Raw genomic sequence first — 21733 nt, 5'->3', positions numbered from 1 at the left:
AGTTCAAATCCGCCAGGCACTCCTTGGAAACTCTGTGGGGCAGTTCTATTCTGTCCTGTTGGGTCGCTATGAGTCGGAATCGATTCGATGGCAGGGGGTTTGGTTTTTTTTGTGTTTTGTTTTAATGCATTTATATATGTATTTTTACTTCTACTTATTTTCTTAGTGGTTGCCTAGGGCTTACCCTATGCACCTTACAGAGTAGAACTGCCCCACAGGGTTTCCAAGGAGCGGCTGGTGGATTCAAACTGCTGACCTTTTGGTTAGCAGCCTGAGCTCTTAACTACTGCACTATCAGGGCCTCCTACTTCAGATATATGCTAATTACAGTGAGATAAGAAAATATTGTTACTGTATAGTTCTAGTCCATTTACCCCTTTTTGTTCTGTTATTGCTATATGTATTACATCTTTTTATGTTACAAAACTCAACAATACATTTTTATAATTAATATTTTGTGTACTTTTGTCTCTTAAAGAAGATGAGAGGAGAGCCAGTACTGTATTTTTACCCAAATAATGTGGGCTTTCTACATTTGTTTGCTAACCCCACCCTTCCCCTACCCCAGGTATTTTCACAAGCACTGCTCTGCTAATTTTTTTTTACATCTTGCTATAAAAAAATTAGCATAGTACACTTACAAAAATATCTTGGCGGGGGGGTTGTGATTAGCAAACAAATGTAGAAGGCATGCTTTATTTGCGTAAAAGCAGTATATATTTACAGTGTTCATTATATTAACCTTCTTATTTGACCTTTTCTGGTTTATTTGTTCCTGTATATAAGTTACTGTCTGGTGTCATTACGTGAGTCCATTTCACCTTTACCCCCCTCACTTCTTTTGTGCTATTATTGGCGGATATATTACATTTCTGTATATTACAGGACCAACACTACAGCGGGTTACATACTATCTTATACCATTGCTTTTTAAATCCGTTAAGAGAAGAAAGGAGAAATACACACACTGTCTTTTATAAGTATATAATTGCATTTGGCAGTGCAGTGGTTTTCATGTAGTTTTGAGTTATTGTCTGAAGTCACCTGCTTTCAGCCTGCAGAACTTCCTTTAGTATTTCTTAAAAGGCGGGTCTGTCAGTAATGGATCCTGTCAGCTTTGGTTTATCTGGAAACGTCTTTATTTTGCCTTCATTTTTGAAAATTAGTTTTGCTTAATCTAGAATTCTTGGTTCAGTTTTCTTTTCCTTCCACTTCCTGAAGAGGTAGATTATTGTTTTTCAATAAGTTTGAGTTGTCTGCCATTTTTTATTCAAATGTTTTTTCTGCACCTTTCTCCTTTCCTTCTAGAACTTCCATTACACATACGTTGGTGTGCTTGAAGGTGTCCCATATCTTTCTGAGGCCCTCATTTTTCTTCATTTTATTTTTCTCTCTATTCTTCAGCTTACATAATCTCTGTTGATTTATATTCATGTTCATTGATTCTTCCTTCTGCCAGTTCAAATGTACTGTTTAGCCCCTCTAAGGAATTTTTTATTTCAATATTGTACTTTTCAACTCAACTCATTTTTTAAAATAATTTCTCTTTCTTTATTGATAGTCTATTAAATAATGAGACATTGTCACCAGACCTTCCCTTACTTCTATGAGCATGATTTCTTTTAGTTCTTTGAACATGTTTGTAATGGCTACTTTGAAGCTTTTGTCTGTTAAATCCAACACCTGGTCCCTTTCACAGTAGTTTCTGTTACCTGCTTTTCTTCCTGTGTATGGATCACTATCCTGTTTATCTGTATGCTTCCTGATTTTTTGTTGAAAATTGGGACATTTTAGATAATTGTTGTGGCCACCCTGCAGGAACAGGAAGGACCACCCCCCCACCAAAAATTTTGATTTGGATGTCAAGACTGATGATGAGACCCACGCACACACGTCTACACACACCAAGTGGGTTTGAAAAGGTATCATTCAACAAAATAAGGCTTTCTTGGAAGAGCAGAGTAGTTATCACAGGCTGATCTGAAAATGGCTTGAGAAAGCAGAGAAAGGAGACTAGCTTAGGGTTTTTACTGTGGTTCAGGGGTGGGGCTTGGGTCAGGGTTTGTGCAGGCAGAGGATTGCATGGTTTGATCCTCCCGCCATTTATAATACCCCCTAAAAAATAAAGTACTTAGGAATAAATCTAACCAGGAGGGTAAAAGACCTGTACAAACAAAACTACAAAACACTGCCACAGGAAACCAAAAGAGAACTACAGAAATGGAGAAGCATACCATGCTAATGGATAGGTCAGCTCAACTTTGTGAAAATGTCAGTTCTCCCCAAAGCTTGTCCAGATGCAGGGCATAAGGGTGTAGAGGGAGGGGTGAGGCTTAAAAGCTGTCAGTAGGCAAACATCAATAAATAATGAGATTCATATTGCAATCATACATTGTAGCAACTCTGGATACTGCTCACCCCGCATCCCAAGGCTGGGTATCATGTTTTGCTTGTTTGTTTTATTTAGTGACTGGCTGGACTACTTAGTGAGGTCTGTTTCCCCCACAGTGTGAAGCCTCTGATGTTGCTCCTCAGAGGCCACATCCATGGGCGTGTGCACAGTCACTCTGGGATGGCTCTGGTTTTAGCAGGTTCTCTTTGTCTTTTTCCCTGATCATACCCAGCTGTGAGGCTCCACTAATTACCAGCTGATTGCTCTATTGTTTTTGACAGTAGCTCCATAATCTGACATAATTAAAGTAGGCTTCTTTGAGGGAGTAGTTTTTTATGTCAGTGTTTGAGATTTGTTCTGACTGCAGGAAGGCTTTTCTTAGCTCTTTCTCTGGTACTCTTTAGTAAACTCTCTGGCTTATGGTTTAGTTTCTATCTTTCATGAAGCTCACAGCCTCCTCTGAATTGCTTACCACCAAACTGCCATTGATTTTGAATGTGTCCTTAGGCTAAAACTTTCCCACTTTCTTTTTCAAATACAGTTGGTTCCTTAGGGGAGAGCTTGGACCTCTCTGTTTTAAGGCCTGCCCCTCCTTCTGGGTAAAATCTCGGAGCCACGCATGGCTCCAGAGCTGGGAGTGCAGACAATAACATGCTTCTCTCTGAGTGACACCCCTGCTTAGAAGCAGGGTGCTGCTAGGTGGGGAGCTTGCCTCTCCCAGCATGGACCCTCTGCCCTATGTACAAGCTGGTTAAGGGCAGTCAGGGCCTCAGTATTCTCAGCATGCCACACCTAAGATAGAGCCTCCACCCTATCACTGGGGGCTGGAGAGAAGAAAGGAGTCCCCAGTCTCTTGGCTGCACTTGCTTGGAATTTAGCCTCTGCAACACATAGCTCAGAGGATGAGAAATGCTGGTGATCTAATCCTCCCAGGAAGACACCATAGCTCTTGACTGGAAGCTGGGGGAAGATGGGGACCTGTACTATTGGACGCACCTGCCTGGAGCAGAGTGAAGTTTCTGTCACATGGTTCAAATGCCACAGGCTCACTGTTCTTATCCCAAGTTTTAGTAGATTTTCTTAAATAAATGTTTCCTCATTTTGCTGTATACCCTTAGGACAATTTCTAGAGACTTTAAATGTTTTTCTTTGTAATAACTTACCCCAGTTATGCTTGCCTCACTGCAAGCAGGTCTTTAGTGCTCCTCACACTGCCATTCTGAACCTGAATATCTGTGTTTCCTAGGCATTTGTCAGGCCCCATGCTGATAACAGGTGGTTTTTGTTTAAGCCTATGGCCTTGAATATTGTTGCTTACTCTTCCTGGTGGGGCTTTCTCAGGATGAAGGCTTTTTAATTGGACCCATATGATTATTTTGCCATTTTACAGATGATTTGTGTATATATAAATGAACTATGATGAATTTATGAAGTAGCATCAGAACTTTCCTATATGGCTTAACAAGGCATTCCTTTCGTATTTTTGGCTCAGTTTTTATTTATCTACATAAAACAAATAAGCCTGAGTAAGTTTTCAGTTTTAAATGCTGAAGCTCCAATTCTCGTGTAAGGTCTTTTGACATTAAAAAAGAAAGGTCAAGTCTCTCCCTATTAAAGTGAGCTCTCTTAATATGACCTATAAATAGCATTCTGCTATTACAACAAGCAGAGAAGACGGAGGAAAATAAAGTTAATTAGCATTTATTAGTCATCATAGTACAGTTGGAACCCTAGTGGCACAATAGTTAAGCACGCCAGTGCTAACCAAAAGGTTGGCAGTTGGAACCCAGCAGCTGCTCAGCAGGAGAAAGACATGGCAGCCTGGGAAATCCTATATAACCAAACCGCTGCCGTGGAGTCGATTCTGACTCATAGCGAACCTATGGGACAGAGTAGAGCTGCTCCCCAGGATTTCCAAGGCTGTAAATCTTATGGAAGCCGACTGCCGCATCTCTCTCTCACGGAGCAGCTGATGGGTTTGAACCACCAAACTTTTGGTTAGTAGCTGAGCACTTTAACCACTGCACCACCAGGGCTCCTTAAGAAACCATATGGGGCAGTTCTCCTCTGTCCTGTAAGGCGCCTATGAGTAAGAGTCAGCCACACACAACAATATAACGTGCACTGTGCGCTTGTGCATTTGGACGAGTGACTTCTTGACTAACTTCCTTTATAAAGATCAGCACTGAAGGCGGCTCCTGTCAGTGTGGAGGTCGAAGATGTTCCGGATGTCCAGGTTTTAAAGCTGCCATCCCACTCCATCATCTCTAACGCCAGCTACTCCTCCTCCCCTCAGTACTCTCCCTCCTGTCTTTGGGTTTCATGATTCACTGCAACGTGTCACAGAACTTATGAACCATATCTCAAGGCAATGGCTCACGTGGTTATGGGGGATGGCAAGTCCCAAATCCATGGGTGGGCATTAGGCTGGAGGCTTCTCCCGAACCACATGGACGCAGTGGCTGACAAACCCAAACTGGCAGGTCAGACAACAGGCTGCTGGCTCAGGGGACTACAGAAGCTGGCGAATCCCAGAATCCGCTGGTCAGACGGCAGGTTGCTGGCAACTCCAGGACCTGGAGGTCAGATGACCCCAAACCAGATGCGGGATCCAGACAGAAAGAGAGCTTCCTCAGAGTGTTTATACCCATTTGATGCAGAGCACACCCTCAATGGAACTCTGCCTGCTTGAGAAGACAGTGAATTGAGTTACATCCTTTAATAAGGGTAGTGACTGCAGTAGAGGTGGTGACTTGAGTCACACCCTCTCGTAAGGTTGTGACTCAACATATGTCCCTCGTTAATGCATACCGCCCCATTAACACAATCAGGCATAGAGGTTGGGATTCACAACACATCACAAACTGGAGGATAACTACATCAGATCACAAAAATGGAAGACAACCAGACAATACTGGGAATCATGGCCTAGCCAAGTTGACATATAACCTCAACCATCACAGGTTCCATACACCTTATTTACATAGTCCCACTCAGTCATTGTGTATGAGTCACAAAGACTGTGGATAAAATGGCCGTATTAAGTAATTCATTGTACCACAGCATTATAATTATCTAACTTTCCATATTGTGAAAGAAACTCTTTTGGAGTTAACATTAAACCCGTTAATACATTAATGCATTTCATATATCCTTAATTTTCATATTTAATCACTATCATACTTGTTTCGGAGCCCTGGTGGCACGATAGTTAAAGGCTTGGCTACTAATCAAAAGGTTGACAGTTCGAGTCCATCAGCTGCTCCTTGGAAACCCTGTGGGGCAGTTCTGCTCTGTCCAGTAGGGTTGCTTTGAGTTGGAATTGACTCAACGGCAACAGGTTTGGTTTGATATACATATTTCTGCTTTAAGAGAACATGTTTATAATTTTACATATGAAGTTTAGGGACTACTTTAATCAAATGCCATAATGCTGAAGAAATTATTTACTTCTCAGAATTATCATTAATTTGATTATTGGCACTTAATTAGGTAAAACTAGAATGGGTATCTGAGCAATTTTTTGTGATTGTCAAATGTGTACTTAGTGTGTATGTTACATTTAACAAAATAAATTCTACCTACTATCTTCTTTTGGGAGCCCTGGTGATATAGTGGTTAAGAGCTCAGTTGCTAACCAAAAGGTCGGCAGTTCAAGTCCATCAGCTGCTCCTTAGAAACCCTAGGGGGCAGTTCTACTCTGTCCTGTAGGGTCCCTACAAGTTGGAACCGACTCCATGGCACCTAACAACAAGAACATCTTCTTTTGGGATGAGTTAGAGGCCATGAGTATATCTCATTATTTTAATAAGTTACTTTAGCCTGAAGTTTTTTAATCATCTAATTGTTTTGTTTTAACTTAATTTATATATAAAAGGCTTTATGAACTCTAAAATGTCCTGTGTTAGTAGTGTTAGCATTTCACTGCAGTGTCATTGCTTCTAAAACTAATTATCTACTAAGGTTTTGACCAGCACAAATGTTGCCTCCTTAGTGAACAGGCCTCCCAAAATCCACCCAAGCAGTATGTACCCCAGATGGCTCTGCTCCCGTAGTGCATGTTCATAATTCTAGCATAGCCATTGACACGTGGCATTTGTCTGTTTCCACCTCTGTCTCCTCTAGGGACAAAAAGTTCCTTAAAGGCAAGGAGCATGAGTCACTTGTGTTTCTCTCTTTCATACCTAATTAAGTAGCAGGCACATAGGAGGCACCTAGAAGATGCCGAATGAGTGTCTGGATATGAAATGAAAGAAATCTTAAAGACGATGTACTTTAACCACATCATTTTATAAGCAAGGAAATGGAGCCCAGAAAGTTAATACTTGGCTTTACTTTTTCCAAGTTACTGGATTTATTATACTTGAAGTATTTTATCACTACACTGCTTTGGATTCGGTAAAAATATTCCTTTTCAGTATGTTCTGGAAATGATGCGTGGAAACCACACAGGCAGATTATCTCATTAAGGCCACTGTTTTCCCAGTCTGTAGAAAGTTCCTCTCTGGGGCATCTGAGGGAACAGAGACCAAACAAGAAGACAGTACGCAAATCAAGAGTTTTAAGACTGGAAAGAACATAACTGGCTACTGTTAGAGGTTTGCTTTTGAGTAACTGTGACTTTAAACCATTGTAAACAGCTCATTTTGTGTTTTTAACTGTATGCCCTGGATTACGGAGGATAAACTGGTAAACTCTGCTGAGCATCTGTATTGTTTTGCAGCTCGGTCTGACGTAGCAGTTATCAGAGACACCAAGCACCTTCTTGCTTATAAATTGTAAATGACTGAATTGTGTCACCTAAAAAGAAATTACTTCAGTTTCAGTTTAATTTTAAATATCTAGCCGCTGTGTGAGGTTTCTTTTCTGACCTAAACAAATCCCATGAGTACGAGCCAGCCATACAGTAATAAGTTTAAATTCTTTTAAAAATAAAACAACTCAGCAGACAGAAATGTATAAAAAGCACATTTTTTGGTAACCCTTTAACTTCAGCGTAGACTGACACACAATCTTTTCATCTAAAAGAAATAAATACTCAGAAATCTTGCATGCCATGTTTCAGCTGATAAAAGAACCATTTTGGATAGTAGTGCTTAGTCAATTGTTGTGCAGTTAGCAAATTTATCATTTTTATAAATTTGAAAACTGACGCCTAGCTGCACCTGATAAGAAAAGGTCAAGATTTTTAAATGGACGTGGGTGACTCAGTCTGTATTATTTACCTCATGCTGCTGTAACACAAGTACCATAGAAGGATGACTTTAAAGAACAGAAATTGACTTTCTCAATTCTGGAGGCAAAAAGTTCAAATCAGGGCTCCTTCATGTCATTTCCTTCTGTAAGCCTCTCCCCTGTTTCCTGGTGTGTGCTGGTGACCCTTGGTGTTCCGTTTGTTTTGTAGACAGTCCTCAGAGGTCGTCTGTCTTCCCCTATGTATGTATCTTTGTGTCCATTCTGGTCTTTTTATAATTCAGAAGTGATTAGGTTTAGGATCCACTCTATGATATTATGACCTCAACCAAATGATGATCATATTATGTGAAATTGTGTTATGCAAGGTCATTACATTACATTCTATCTAAGGTAATTACATTAGATCATTTTATGGAAGGCAGTCCACTCTAATGAGGGCCAACTGATTTAGTCACATGTAGTACCCCCTGACAGCAACTTCAGTTGAAATGTACATATAATACTGAAAATTAAACTGTTGCCCAGTCTTTGAGGTTCATTAACTTACCATTATTGCCTTGATTATATTTGTCAACAATTCAACATATAAGTTATGAAAAATAAATCCCCTGTGATAAAAATATAGTAATTAGAATCTATCTGCTCTTCGTTTGTTAACAATCCTCATCAAATGAAAATCGTTAACTCCCTGAGGCATTGAATTTCAGGGCACTGAACTTGGGCTGCCATCATTATTTGCTGCCAGCAGCCTACTACTTGGAGTTTGTTGCTCTCAGCAAAGATTTTCTCAATTTTGCTCAGTCTGAAATAAATCCAACCTTATTTTTCTTAGAACAAAAGTACTTCTGATCATGATTTGACTAATGTGGGAAGACAGGGCAGGAGTATGTCTGTGGTTTACCCAGCCTTGTGGTTGGATCAAGGATTGGTACAGGAGGGCATTAAAGCTCTCAGTTTGTAGTAACCCGCCCTGTGTTCCAGCGTAGGGTGTCTGAGTCTCTGTATGTGGTGTGTACTCTTTTAACTGAGGGTTAGTCAAAGCTGCCTGCCAAGAATGGTTAATCTTCCTTTGGGGGTCGGGGGGCATGTTTCAGTAAAGGGAAAAAGAAAGGGAAGGAAAGTCTAGATAGAAGGTTGTGAACTTAAAAAGTGAAAATTTTAAATGATTTCTAGAAATTTAGACTTCTTCCTAATAATAATGCCTTGTGAATGGTGATCCATACAAACACAGTTACCATCTGACTAAATCAGTGCATCTGTACAGGATATGATCGAAAAGAATTCTTTGCTGCAGGGAAACGTGGAGAATAGGGTTTGTTCTCTGTAAACAAATACATGACTAAGCAGCCATTTCTATCAGAGGTTTCAAACGAGTACACGTGGGCCAATTTCAGTCTGCAGACTTGTTTTTGTGTGTGTGTGTGTGTGTGTGTGTGAGGGGTAGGGGTGGTCTATACTGTGTTTAAAATCATTTGAATTAGGATCAAACATTATTTTTTTGTATATAAAAAGTATATTTTCATAACAGTTGTCTGGAACTGATTGGTTGCTGTACTCTTTGGACAGAGATGTGCTCTCTGGTTCATCCAAGTCCCTTGCCTCCTGTCTCTCCTACCCTGTGACCCTTAGTCAGTTTGTGCCCTGTGCCATTTTACTATTTTATCATCTTGGTTGTACCAGGCCCTCTTTACTTATTTAAGTTAGGACCTCAGGCGTTACAGTGTTTGAATCGATGACCTCTGATCTGTGGAGTGTAGCTAAACTGCTGCTTCATGGAGGAAAAGTTGTTGATATGAGCTGGTTTGTCTTTCCCCCTTGGTGATTTCAGTAGTTATACTCTAATCTGTTAGCCTGCCCTTTCGTTAATATAACACGGCCGGAGAAAAACCAGGTAGTACTTGTCTTAGTGATCTAGTACTGCTGTAACAAAAATACCACAAATGGATGGCTTTAACAAAGAGAAATTTATTCTGCCACAGTCTAGTAGGCTAGAAGCCCAAATTTAGGGCACCAGCTCCAGGGAAAGGCTTTCTCTCTTGGCTCTGGAGGAAGGTCCTTGTCATCAGTCTTCCCTTGGACTAGGAGCTGCTCAGCACAGGGACCCCAGGTCCAATGGATGCACTCTGCTCCCTGTGTTGCCTTCTTGGTAGTATGAGGTCCCCATGTCTCTCTGCTTGTTTCTCTTTTATATCTCAAAAGAGATTGGCTTAAAACACAATCTAATCTTGTATAGTGAGTCCTGCCTCATTAACATAACGGCCACTAATCCCGTCTCACTAGCATCATAGAGATAGGATTTACAAATATAGAAAAATTACATCAAATGGCAAAATGGTAGACAGTCCACAATACTGGGAATCATGGCCTAGCCTAATTAATTCACATATATTTTGGGGACACAGTTCAATGCATGACAGTACTATAGAACAGATATAAAGGTGAGTTTGACATATCCTTCTGGCTCAAGCATAGAAACAGTATGTATGGATCGTGATATTGCTATGAACCATTCTTTGTGGAAATGTCTGAGGCTTCTAGAAAATACTATACATGTTGTAATAACTATTTTTACGAAGTGAAGCATAATTTTTCTCCTTTGGGAATATAGTGACAACATTACTGTCTTGGGGATTTCTGCATGCAGAAATGTTAAACGACATTATGGATATTCTTTTAAATTTTATATTGGAATATTTTTTTAAAATATCGAGATGTCATGCTGAACAGATACAGTGCCAGAAATCACAGTTTTTAACCTCTTCCTTCATACCATATCTAAAGGGTGTTGTGTGCTGTTTATTAATCATTAAAGTTTGTTTTGATTTTTCCTAACATGATCTAGTTCACATAGTTCAGCTTCCAATTTAAGTTCCTAAAAGTTCTAAGGCTTCCTTTGATGCCAGTTTTAACCAGAGGGCTCTTCACTTGAAGGGAAGGCTGTGCTGCACTTGGCAATGATTAAAATGCAGAAGCTTAATCCTTCCAAACTATGAATGGAGATAATTGAGGCATAAACCATTGCAGGTTTTTATACACACTTACTTGACTGTGTGTCTTCCTTTTGAGGAAGAAACTGCATATGCATTGAAGATTTTCACTGTTTTACTTGTTAGAAGAGTTTAATGAAAAAGGACTGAACTGATTTTGGAGTTTATATTCTGAATTTTCACTAACTCATGATGCGATCTTTTGTTGAGGATTATTTCTTCAAGGGATGTCAGCTGCCTTCATGCTTTTTCTCTTGGCATTTTGCAAGTTAGTTTTCAAGACAGGAACAGCAAGCCTATACCCAGAATATGTGTCTATTCATGTCATAATGAATTCCTGCCACTTCCTGGGTGGAAGTGGTCCAATGTAATCAACTTGTCAGCAACTGTTTATTCTACCCCCACCCCACCCCACCCCCACCCCCTTGATCGAGCCCTCTTAGCACACAGTCCTGGCTCCTGCTAGTACATGTTAGCTCAGTCCTGGACTTCCTTAAGGTGTAGTCCCTTCCTTCCCTTACATGATCATTATCCCTAGCCAGGTTATCTTGTAACTTAACCCCACTTCGTAGCCTGATGGCCAGGAGAGAAGGTGGGGTGCAGTGGGATAATTAGGGAAGAGTGCTAGCTTTTAACAGTGAAGAATGGCCCACTTCTGCAAGCTCTGAAAGTTCAAGTGAATCTGGGAATTCAAGATTTTCAGGTACATCAACCCAGATGCTCCTATTCCACGGGTCAAGTTATCATTCTCTAATCAGCTAGGACCCTAACCTTAGCATGGTAAACCTACTTAGGTTGAGAATTTTACCTTCTTGGGAACTTGTCTAATCTTATCATTAAGTCCTAGTCTTGGTCCTCAGCTTCTCAGCCCTCCTGTTGCAGGAGTCTCTTTATATGCTACCCAGAAGGCCCTCTGGCTTTCACACTTAGCTTTTAATTTCTGATCAATCACATTCAGCCTTTTTCTTTTTCCTACATTTCTTCAATTGAGCTTAGCAATAGCCATCTAATTCCACTCTCCTTATAGTTAATGCCTACCCCATATTTCTCAAAAGGTGAAGTAACACACCCACAAGTGCATTCCCTTCTACCAAAATGTTCTCCCAGGACAGCACCAGTGAGAGTTCTAGCAGGTGCAGGGCTCTGTGCTGCACCTACCACCAGTCCCTTGTTAGGCAGTCCAACTCCAGATCTCGTCCTCACTTTGTATGTGAGTTTTAGGTCAAAATTTACACCCCAAATTATTTTCTCATTCAAAAATTTATACACAAATTGTTTTGTGATGTTGGTTTCTATCTCTGCAGTGTGTCAGCACTCTACCCCTTTTCCTTTACACACTGGGTTACCTGTGTCCATTTGTCCAGTTTTCCTGCCCTTTCCTGCCTTCTTGGCTTTGCTTTTCGGCAGGTGCTGCCCATTTGCCTTTGGATACTTGATTGAACTAAGAAGCATGTTCTCCACATGTGTTATTGTTTATTTTATAGGCCTGTCTAATCTTTGGCTGAAAGGTGGACTTCGGGAGTGGCTTCAGTTCTAGTTAGCAAGGTGTCTCAAGGGTTCCTTCAGTCTCTATCAGACCCGAAAGTCTGGTTTTTTTGTGTGTGAATTTGAATTTAGTTCTAATTTTTTCTCCTGCTGTGTCTGGAACCCTTTTTTGTGATCCCTGTCAGAGCTGTCGGTGGTGGTAGCCAGGCACCATCTAGTTCTTCTGGGCTTAGACTGGTGGAGGCTGTAGTCTTGTGATCCATTAGTTTTTGATCAAATATTTTCCTTGTGTCTTTGGTTTTCTTCATTCTCCTTTGCTGTGGAGGGGATGAGACCAATAGATGTATTTTAGATGGCCGCTCCCAAGCTTTGAAGACCCTAGACGCTACTAACCAAAGTAGGATGTGGAACATTTTCTTTATGAACTATGTTATGCCAGTTGACCTGGATGTCCCCCGAGATCATGGTCCCCAGCCCTTAGCCCCAGTAATTCAGTCCCTCAAGGTGTTTGGGTCTGTCTAGGAAGCTTCTGTGGCTTTGCCTTGGACAAGTTGTGCTGACTTCTCCTATATTGTGTGTGGTCTTTCCCTTCACCAATCTCAGGTCTCTTTTGGTGTTGACTCTTGTAGATCGTGTTCCCTAGGTGAGAAGATGTCAGATGGAGATGGGTATGTGGGATACTTTTTAGGGAATCCTCCTGCAGTTAGTACCATGGAAGGGAAGGAATCACAGTTGGGCTTGTGATGCAGGGTCAACAAAAGCCTTGCTGCTAACCCTGCGAAGCTCTGAATGTGGACTGGCCCTACAGAGTTGTCCTGAGCTGTGAGGGGGTTTGGCCTTTATGCCTCTGAATTGTCCAGTTACTGGATGCCAACCAACCAGCCCAGAAAGAGGCAAGGCCTTTGGCAAGGTAGCTCTTTACTGCCAAAGCTGTTCCTAAGAGGGCTGACCACCGAGAATGTCTACCAGCACTGTTTTCAGCATGTTGGGAATAAGTCCTTCGTTCCTAAAGAGAGATCTTGGTTATGGACCTCAGCCTCCATTACACTTCATTGAGCACATATGCTTTCATTTTACTGTGTGAATTACCCCTAGCAGTGTGGGAGGGTGAGAGCTTTATTGCTTTGTTTACTGAAATTTCTTCCTAGCAGTTATTTCATTCTCATTTCATTCAGAGTCTTAGGCATGATTCTTCATAATTGAATTGTTAATAATTGTCTCTATTTTTATTTCTCCATATAATTAATCATTTATTTTTCTGTAACCCCTTTACGTAATTCAATAGTGAACATGAGGCTTTTTAAAATCTGTTTTACAAGGTGCTTCCAATTCCTCATCTAGCTTTACTATTTTTTCAAATACTAGCTATTTATTCTTAATAAATAACTAGAATAAATTAAAAAAAAATCTTAATAAATAGCTAGTAAAGCTATGAGAATAGGAAAAAACAATGTATTACAGTTCTTAACTTTTCTGAATATGCACCAAACAACAGGAAGTTCATAATTTATCACCTTTTATGCAAATATATGGAGACTGATACTGCAGGAATGGAAAAAGATGTTTCGAGTTGCTTTTCCAGGAATGGAGGTAGATTACTGGTTTCCATCACCACTCCCTCTGACTATCCCTGCTGTAGTGTGTGTGGTAACAGAAGAGTTCTTCCAGGCCAGGGAACCTGACCGCATTGAGCCTCTGCTCCTTTATGGGAAAGATGCCTCCTCATTTATTCTCCAACAAGTCAGAGTTTCAACAGTTCGGTGTTTTCAGTTTGAATTTTGCTTCTTTCATATAGCCCAGAGCTCACATTGACTCCTCTCTCAGTGATTCTTAGAAATTTCCCTGGCTACTGATCCCTCATCACTTTCTTATGCTGATAGCCCGTGTCTGTGGATAACAAAAACGTAACAGCTTTTATTAAGCATTCTTAGTAAAGTAGTCACTATGGCCAGTCATACTTATTATTGATGAAATTTTACATAAATTTTACATTAGCATAAGACCCTTTTTTTTTTTCAAGATTTTCCATTTAAAGATGCAATAGAGAACTTTTAGACAGTCAGGCAAATTTGCAAGAATCACAATATGTGTATAGCTTGTGCTGTGTAGTTATTCAGCAATCACTTAAACACGTGCTATTTCCAAGCACATAGAATCACAGGGGTAGAAAAATCAATTAGGCATAACTCCTGCTCTCAAGAATCTCAAGAAAGACAGGTGTGAAACCAGAATATCATGGCGTAGTGTAATAACCACTAAAATAGAGGTATCGTAGTGGAGTAACAGTGGAAGCAAAGCTCTACCTAAGGGACATTTGAGCTTATTTTGAAGGATTCGTTCACCAGGCCTGTGATGTAGAAGGGCACTGCAGAGAGAGGGACTGGCCTGCACAGAAGCAGATAGATACGGAAGAATATGATAAAATCAGGTGACGGCTTTGTCTGGAGGAAGCCCTGGTGACGTAGTAGTTAAGTACTGTGGCTGCCAACTAAAAGGTCAACAGTTCGAATCCACCAGGCACTCCTTAGAAACTCTACGGGGCAGTTCTACCCTGTCCTAAAGGGTTGCTACGAGTCGGAATTGACTCTACAGCAACAGGTATGGTATGGTACTTTGTCTAGAGCACAAGCTGCTTGTAAGGGAGCCGTGGGAAGTGAGCCTGGAAACAGCAGTAGGGAGGCCTTCACATGACAGACTAAGAGGCTTGCCGGACACCCTGGAAGAGAAGGAATGAGATCACATTTGGGATTTTTTTTAAAATCATACTGAGGGCAACATGCAGGAAACACGGAGAGGGAGAGGGTATTTGCAGCAAGTACATCATCACACAAACCTCAGATACTGTTTGGGAGTTTTCATGGCTGAGTATGGAAGCCAGCACTTAGTTTGGAGTACATGTGACTGGGTAAAGAAATCTTCACGTGAGACTCTTAAGTCTGTATCCATAAGAGAGGCATCTTCACTGTGGTGAAAACAAATGCAGAAGCAATTGCTATATTGGTTTAAAGTATGGCTCCACTTTCCAGGAGTTGGAGGTTTTCATTATAAAAGTGAACAGATTATCTATGGAGAGTCTATGAAAATCTCTATTATTATAATTATTATATAAGTTAGGTTCATTAAGTTCATATGAACCCTTTATAGAAGACACATTAAAATATGAATGATAGTTTTCTAAACACATTTAATGGGGGAGGGGGGGAACAGCCTTTTCTTTAAACTAGTTACGGTCTTTACATCACCCTGAATGATTTCCATTTTTAAAGCATAAAAGATTAATGCCACTTCAATGTCCCTGTGAGTCAACCCATCGTTTTAAGACTTGACATATTCACTGAATAAAATTGCCATTTTGCAAACGCTGCGATAAAGCCCCACTAGGAAGGGTTTGCAGCTCAGCGGCCCTTTGCATTAATAGGATGTTTGATTTCACTGTCACCTGTTGTTTTTCAAAGGAACTTTATTAAAATTCTTAGATTTCCTGATAAGACTTTCTTTAGTTGGAGTTTATTGTGAAGACAATTCTGTTTCTCAAATTTTGAAAAATAATTTATTGCTCATTTAACATGAATGCTGAAGATTTTGGATACTGTAATACTGTGATTTAAAATGATTCTGAAACCTCGCTATGGTTTATAGACAAGTGTTGCTTTTAGGGTACAAAAGCAAAATGTAACTAGGATCAGAATATGTTTTTAAATAGTATATTCCACCTTACACATTGGAGCGATAATGTTTAAGATAAAAGAAGTTCTTGAAATTAAGGAATGTTCTGAAGGACTAATACCAAATACCAAAAAAAACACCCAAAACAAACCCGTTGCCATCAAGTCGATTCTGACTCACAGTGACTCTGTAGGACAGAGCAGAACTGCCCCATAGGGTTCCCAAGGAGCGCCTGGGGATTAGGACTGCCGACCTCTTGGTTAGCAGCCGTAGCACTTAACAACTGCGCCACCACGGTTTCCAAATGTTCGCTTTAAATACAGTCTCCTTAGTTGTATTAATACAGGACCCTCTGCTGTATTTTCCGTGCTGGATCAAACCTGTTTATAATTTAGACTATATTAAGTAGAATTGTGTTATTTTATGTGTTGCGTTTCTTGCTGTCTTTAAATGTACACATCGGAATGGGCGGATCAGAATGACTACAAAACTTAAAATTCTTTTATTTTCCTTCTAGATTTATTCCTCACAACACAGTCTGGCTCTAATAACTTCCAGTTTGAGATATGGCAAAATTTGGTAAGAAATCTTTTCTTTGAAGCATTTCTAAAAGACGGCTTTTAGTGAAAGTACACAATTTTAGAAAATAAAATCGAAGTAATGACTTGGTCTGTTGGTTTCGACAATGAATAGAGCAACTTCAAGCGCCTTCGGTTGCATTGCTGCCTTCAAACTGCTGAATGTTGCTGAGGGAAAAGATTCATTCGGCGTCAGTTCCTCTGCAGGTTTTTAGGCACGGCTGCCAATTAACGCGATCAGTCCGCCCTAATGCACATGTTAACAGGGCCCTGCTAGGCTGTCAGCTGTTGAGAGAGCTTACTGTCATTTAATCTGTCAGCATGATGGTTTATGAAGAAAAAGCATTTTAAAAGACTAATTTTTTCTCCTTGCCTTCAGGCTTATGTAAAGAAGTAAGAATAACAGACAGTAGACTTCCTGCCAAGTTGACCAAGATTAAAGAGTTTTTCTCTCTCTCTATGTATATATATATTTTTAGAGTAGAAGGTTCCCCAATTGATATCATGTTTTTCTTTTCTTTTTAGCCTAACGTAGATTACATGTGAGATTAATTGGTGGCGAATCGTAAAGTTGAATTTCAGGCTGCATAGTAGGCAGGATTGAGACCAGGCAAACTTGGCTGACTCAGTGACATTGTTCAAGTATCTTTCAAGTATTAAACCTCACTTTCCTCATCTGGAAGGAGCCCTGGTGGTGCAGTGGTTAAAGTGGCTAACTGCTAACCAAAAAGTCGGCAGTTGGAAACCACCAGTGGCATCGCAGGAGAATGATGTGGGAGTCTGCTTCTGTAAAGACGTACAGCCTTGGGAGCCCATGGGATGCTGAGTCAGAATCAACTCGACGGCAGTGGGTGGGTTCCTTATCTGGAAAATGGGTGTAAGAATCTGCTTTGTACAGTGTTCTTTGCAGATTAAATGGAACAATGTGCCAGTGTGTATAAAAAGCCTGGCACAGTAGATACTTACCAAATTTTAATTTTAGAGCTCTTCTTGATTTCCCATCAGTTTGCTCTCGATTGCCTTCTATTCAGTCCAAATCGAGCTATAACCTTTTATAGATTTTTATTTAAATACTGATGAAAACTAAGCTGTAGTTGTAGAAGATCGAAAGCACAAGCCTATAGAGGGAAATTCATTATCAGATATCCCTTACAGTGTGGTTAGTAATGAATATATGATGTTGATCATGACTCAGATTTCATGTGGGAAACTAGGATGTGAGAGGGGCTTTGTTTAGAGAAGATCAAGTCTTCTAGCTACTACTATCTACTTTTAAACTAAGGAATTTGATCTTTTTTAAATGAGTCAAGGAAAAAGAAAAACATCTAAACCAGATTTACCTTTGTTTAATATATTGCTTTATGTTTTATAAATTATATATGTTTTCTGATGACAGGATATTCTTAATGATTGCTGTAACTTAAGTCTCCCACTTCTGGGGGATGTTACTTCATTAACAGATGGTCCTTCATTCCCATCTCACGTGAATATTGGGGTATAATAAAGTGTGAAATGTATTTGACTAACTTGTGTCCATCTGGAGGAAAGCCTCATTACAAATAAGTAGAATGTGTAAATAAAATTACAAAACACTCTAAACCATAAAGTGTCCTTTCAGCCTAGGCTGATTTAAATGTAATAAAGTGAAGCAATTCAGTGGGAGAGAAATCTTCATGAAGAGAATAGATTTTGATTGGGATTTTTTTTTTTTTTATGTTATTGTTTTCTTTAAAGAAATTAATAAATTGGCTCTTGGACAGTAGGGACTAAGGCTTGTTCTTCTGCAAATGGCTGGGTCAGTGAGGTACCATGTTAACAACAAATAAGTCATTAATAGAAGTTAAGGAGAACCTAGACTCTAAACTAGTTCAGATTAAAGTGTGGTTTATAAAAACTGGAGGATTATTTTTAATTAGAGATAAGCAATACACTTTGCAATGATGTACTACTGGTAATTGACCAAACACGTGCGCGCGCGCACACACACACACACACACACACAATAAAACCAGATCAACCAATACAAATGTCATGCTATAGAAGTTAAAAGAGACAGCAGTTCCTTCTATCTGGTCTACCCAGGATTATCAGAAAGGCTTCAAAAAAGATGTCACCTTTGAAATGGCTTGTACAGATCAGTAGGATTTTGGTGGCTGGAAATAAGAAAGAGGAGGTGGGCAAGGGAGCGCAGTGGGAAACGCAGGACATACCCAGAATGTAGAACAGGACTGGTTCTGGCCAGAACATGAAAGAGATATTGGAAGGTAAGTTAGAAAGATTAGTTTAGACAAGATCAGCAAAGGCCTTGACTTCTGAACTAAGTAATGTGATCTTTCAAAAAATCTGTCGAGAGTCTGCCAAAGGACTGAGGGCGAGGTAGATAGAACTTTTGTTATTGCAGTTAATCTGGCTGCTGCACATCAGATAGATGAGCATGGAAAACCTGGAGGTGGGATGATAACGTAGGTGGACTTACAGTAAGCTGGAAAGAGGTGAATGATTCAAGGAGCAGGATGTTGGGAGTGGACAAGAAGGTGTAGACATGAGAAGACAGGAAGGCAGTTAACCGATAGTAACTTGGATTTTGTGCTGGTGACCAGAAACAAATAATTCTGCACAGGAAAAATGAAATTTATTGTAGATAAGAAACATGTCAAGGAAGTGGTAATACCTGTAGGACTAGCACTCAAGGGAGACAGTGGATAAGTATCATGAAGTTGGGAAAAGTTAAGAGAAGAATGTCAAAGCTGGATCTTTGGACAACACCCACCACCCTTTATGTCAGAGTTTCCCAACCTTGGCACTATTGACATTGTGGGCCAGAGAATTCTTTGTTGTGGGAACTGTTCTGTGCACTGTAGGTTGTTTAGCAGTTTTTCGGCTGCCCTCTACCCACAAGATGTTAGTAGTGCCTCTCTGCCCAACCCCGCCCCCCCCCCACCCCATTGTGACAATAAAAATGTCTCCAGGCATTTCCAGATGTCTCCTGGGAGGCAGAAGCATTTGAGAACCAGTGTTGTATGTACATAGAGATAGGGTCACACGAGAAGCACCATGTATTGTTTTCTAATTATTTTTTAACATTATATAGATGTTGGTTCTAACGTTAAATATTAAAATGTGCATGCCAAAGCATAGACAGTCATCCATGAAAGGATACTTGCTACAAAGTAGCACTTGTGGTTTCCAATCAAGCAGAAAATGGCAGAGTCTCTACTGTCACATGGTCTGGTAGCTGCTTCAGCGGTTGTGGTAGCAGAACTAGTAGTATTGATACTTCGGTTCCTACCACAAGTGACTAATGCTAACTGAATATATACTGTGCTAAGCATTTTATATGAATTTTTAATCCCCATAAAAATATTGTGAAAAAGCAGTTTTTTCATCTGGAGGTGAAATGAACAGTGAACTGATCCTTAAAGTAGAACTCAGTTAATTCAAGACCTCAGGCTAGCTCACAGTGAAGCTTGGAGTTGAAGTAGAAAGTCTGTCTCTAAAACTTCTACCCCAAGTCATGGCACAATAATTCCAGAAACCAGGTAGATGAAAAAGTGAGGACGTAGCTTCAGCAGAACTCTTAGCCGGTTGGCCCTACTTTGGGTTGCAGGGAACAATGAAGGCCAATAAGAATGGCATGGTAAGGAGGGGGACAGGCATTGGAGTGGATGAGTCGCGGATAGCATCCCATGAAAACAGTTCTTGCAGCTCGTAAACACAGGACAGCCGTTATAAATACACCTTATAGGTGCCTGATACTTTACATTTTGCAGAACACTTTCATCTATATCCTTCCATGGTTTCCTCTCAAGAACCCTGCAAGTTGGCAGGAAAATAATCTCCTTCTGACATTGGGAAGACCATGACCCGGAGCAGTAAGTGACTGCCCCAAAGTGACACAGCTCATCAGCGAGAACAGGACTGAGCCCATATCATCTAACTCTAAATCTAGTGCCCCTCCCACTAGACTGTTCTGTTCTCTCAGTGTTTGTTCAGAATGAGAGTATTAATTACGTGTTTGTCTTTCCTGCTTTGAACAGCTACATGGCAGCATCATCCTTGAAAATACGTATAGTAATGATCCATTTTAAAACAAGTTATCTAATGAGAATAACATGATGATGCAGTTTACTGAATCATGTTTATCAAATAATATGTAAATAAGACTAATATGTGTGGAAATTAAGTTATAGTTTTGTACTGCCAGGTAGAGAACAAGTAATGATGGTGGGAAATTAAATTCATATAAATAAAGTCCTGTTCTTTCCCCCAGTTCTGTCATGCACATAATATGCCTTGCAGGCCCTGAGGGTATGTTAGCTTTCTCAACAATTTGTAGAGTATATTCTTCTTTTTCTATTCATGTTCAATGTGAATGTGGAGTCCTAGACATGGGAGCCTGTCACCTGATGGAGATGTATCATGAGGTTATATCTAGAAACATTTCTAGATATATTTCAAAAGTCCTTACCTGACCTTCAATGGGTAATTCACTCAGTTGAGTCAGTGTAAGAGTTGATATTCAGGTTTATCTCCCAGGAGGGTAATAGATTTAAAGAGTTTTTACCATTCATTCAGGGAACCTTGTGTCCTCTCTGGGCCCAGTGCTGTGATCTTTCTAAAATCCAAATGCACCTGACTCTTCAGTCAACTGCTTTTGCATTTTAGAAGAATGCATTGCATCCAGAAATTTGGAACACTGATATATCTAGTGTAATTTCAGGTACTAGGTAAGACCAGAGGGGAGGCCCAAGGTTTACGACACTTATGTGAATAAGAATTCTATAGAAAAATCACATGAAAATACCTCCGGTGCTTCAGTAATGGCAGGGGAAACGTGTTTCTGCATGTGGAAAATGGAATGTTAAAATGGGTGGAAAATTGCCTGTCAGAAGATAAGTCTTATTCACTTACTCATAGTCCACAAGCATTTGGTATTTGTTCTTCCATTGTACCAATGCCTTTCTCTATAAACGTCGGAAGTGATTTCTCAAGAAACTGACTTGCAGATCTACGGTAACCTTAGAGGAACAAAGAAGGGAAAAAATCATTTAAAAGTACATCAGAGTCAGTATATCAAACAGTGAATAAAATTGTTAGTGGTAAGAAGAGAGCACTGTATAAAATTGAGAGCTCAAAATCCCAAATTTGGTGTGTTGGTTTATTTTGTGTGTGTGTGTGTAATAATCTAAAATTATGAAAAGAAAAGACAGTACCTTAAAGTAAGACATGTTATTTTTGGAATGTATACTGCTACATTTTAGAAAGAGTGACTAAAACAAAGGCTCTGTGATGGGGTCTCCTTTTCTGTTCATCTAAGCTGCCTCTGGTCACTGCATGGCAGCTGTTGTAATCTTTTGCTTCTCTTCTCATTGATACATCAACTTCCGTTGAAAACAAGTGACCCTTTAAGGATCAGTACAATTCTTCAC

At 40.1% G+C, this 21733-nt stretch overlaps 1 protein-coding gene across 1 annotated transcript in view; it reads left to right on the top strand.

Moving 5' to 3' along the window:
* ITFG1 (integrin alpha FG-GAP repeat containing 1) overlaps positions 1–21733 on the top strand; it is a 242533-nt gene that overhangs the window by 62878 nt on the left and 157922 nt on the right. The window contains exon 7 of the mRNA XM_064274126.1: positions 16244–16305. Within this exon, the coding sequence (XP_064130196.1) occupies positions 16244–16305 (62 nt within the window). The remainder of the gene's footprint in view (positions 1–16243; positions 16306–21733) is intronic.

The sequence above is a fragment of the Loxodonta africana genome, chromosome 21, assembly GCF_030014295.1.
Source record: "Loxodonta africana isolate mLoxAfr1 chromosome 21, mLoxAfr1.hap2, whole genome shotgun sequence".
NCBI classification, from domain to species: domain Eukaryota; kingdom Metazoa; phylum Chordata; class Mammalia; order Proboscidea; family Elephantidae; genus Loxodonta; species Loxodonta africana.
The sequence above is the reverse complement of the archived record's forward strand: the minus strand, read 5'-3'. Positions and strand labels throughout refer to the sequence as shown.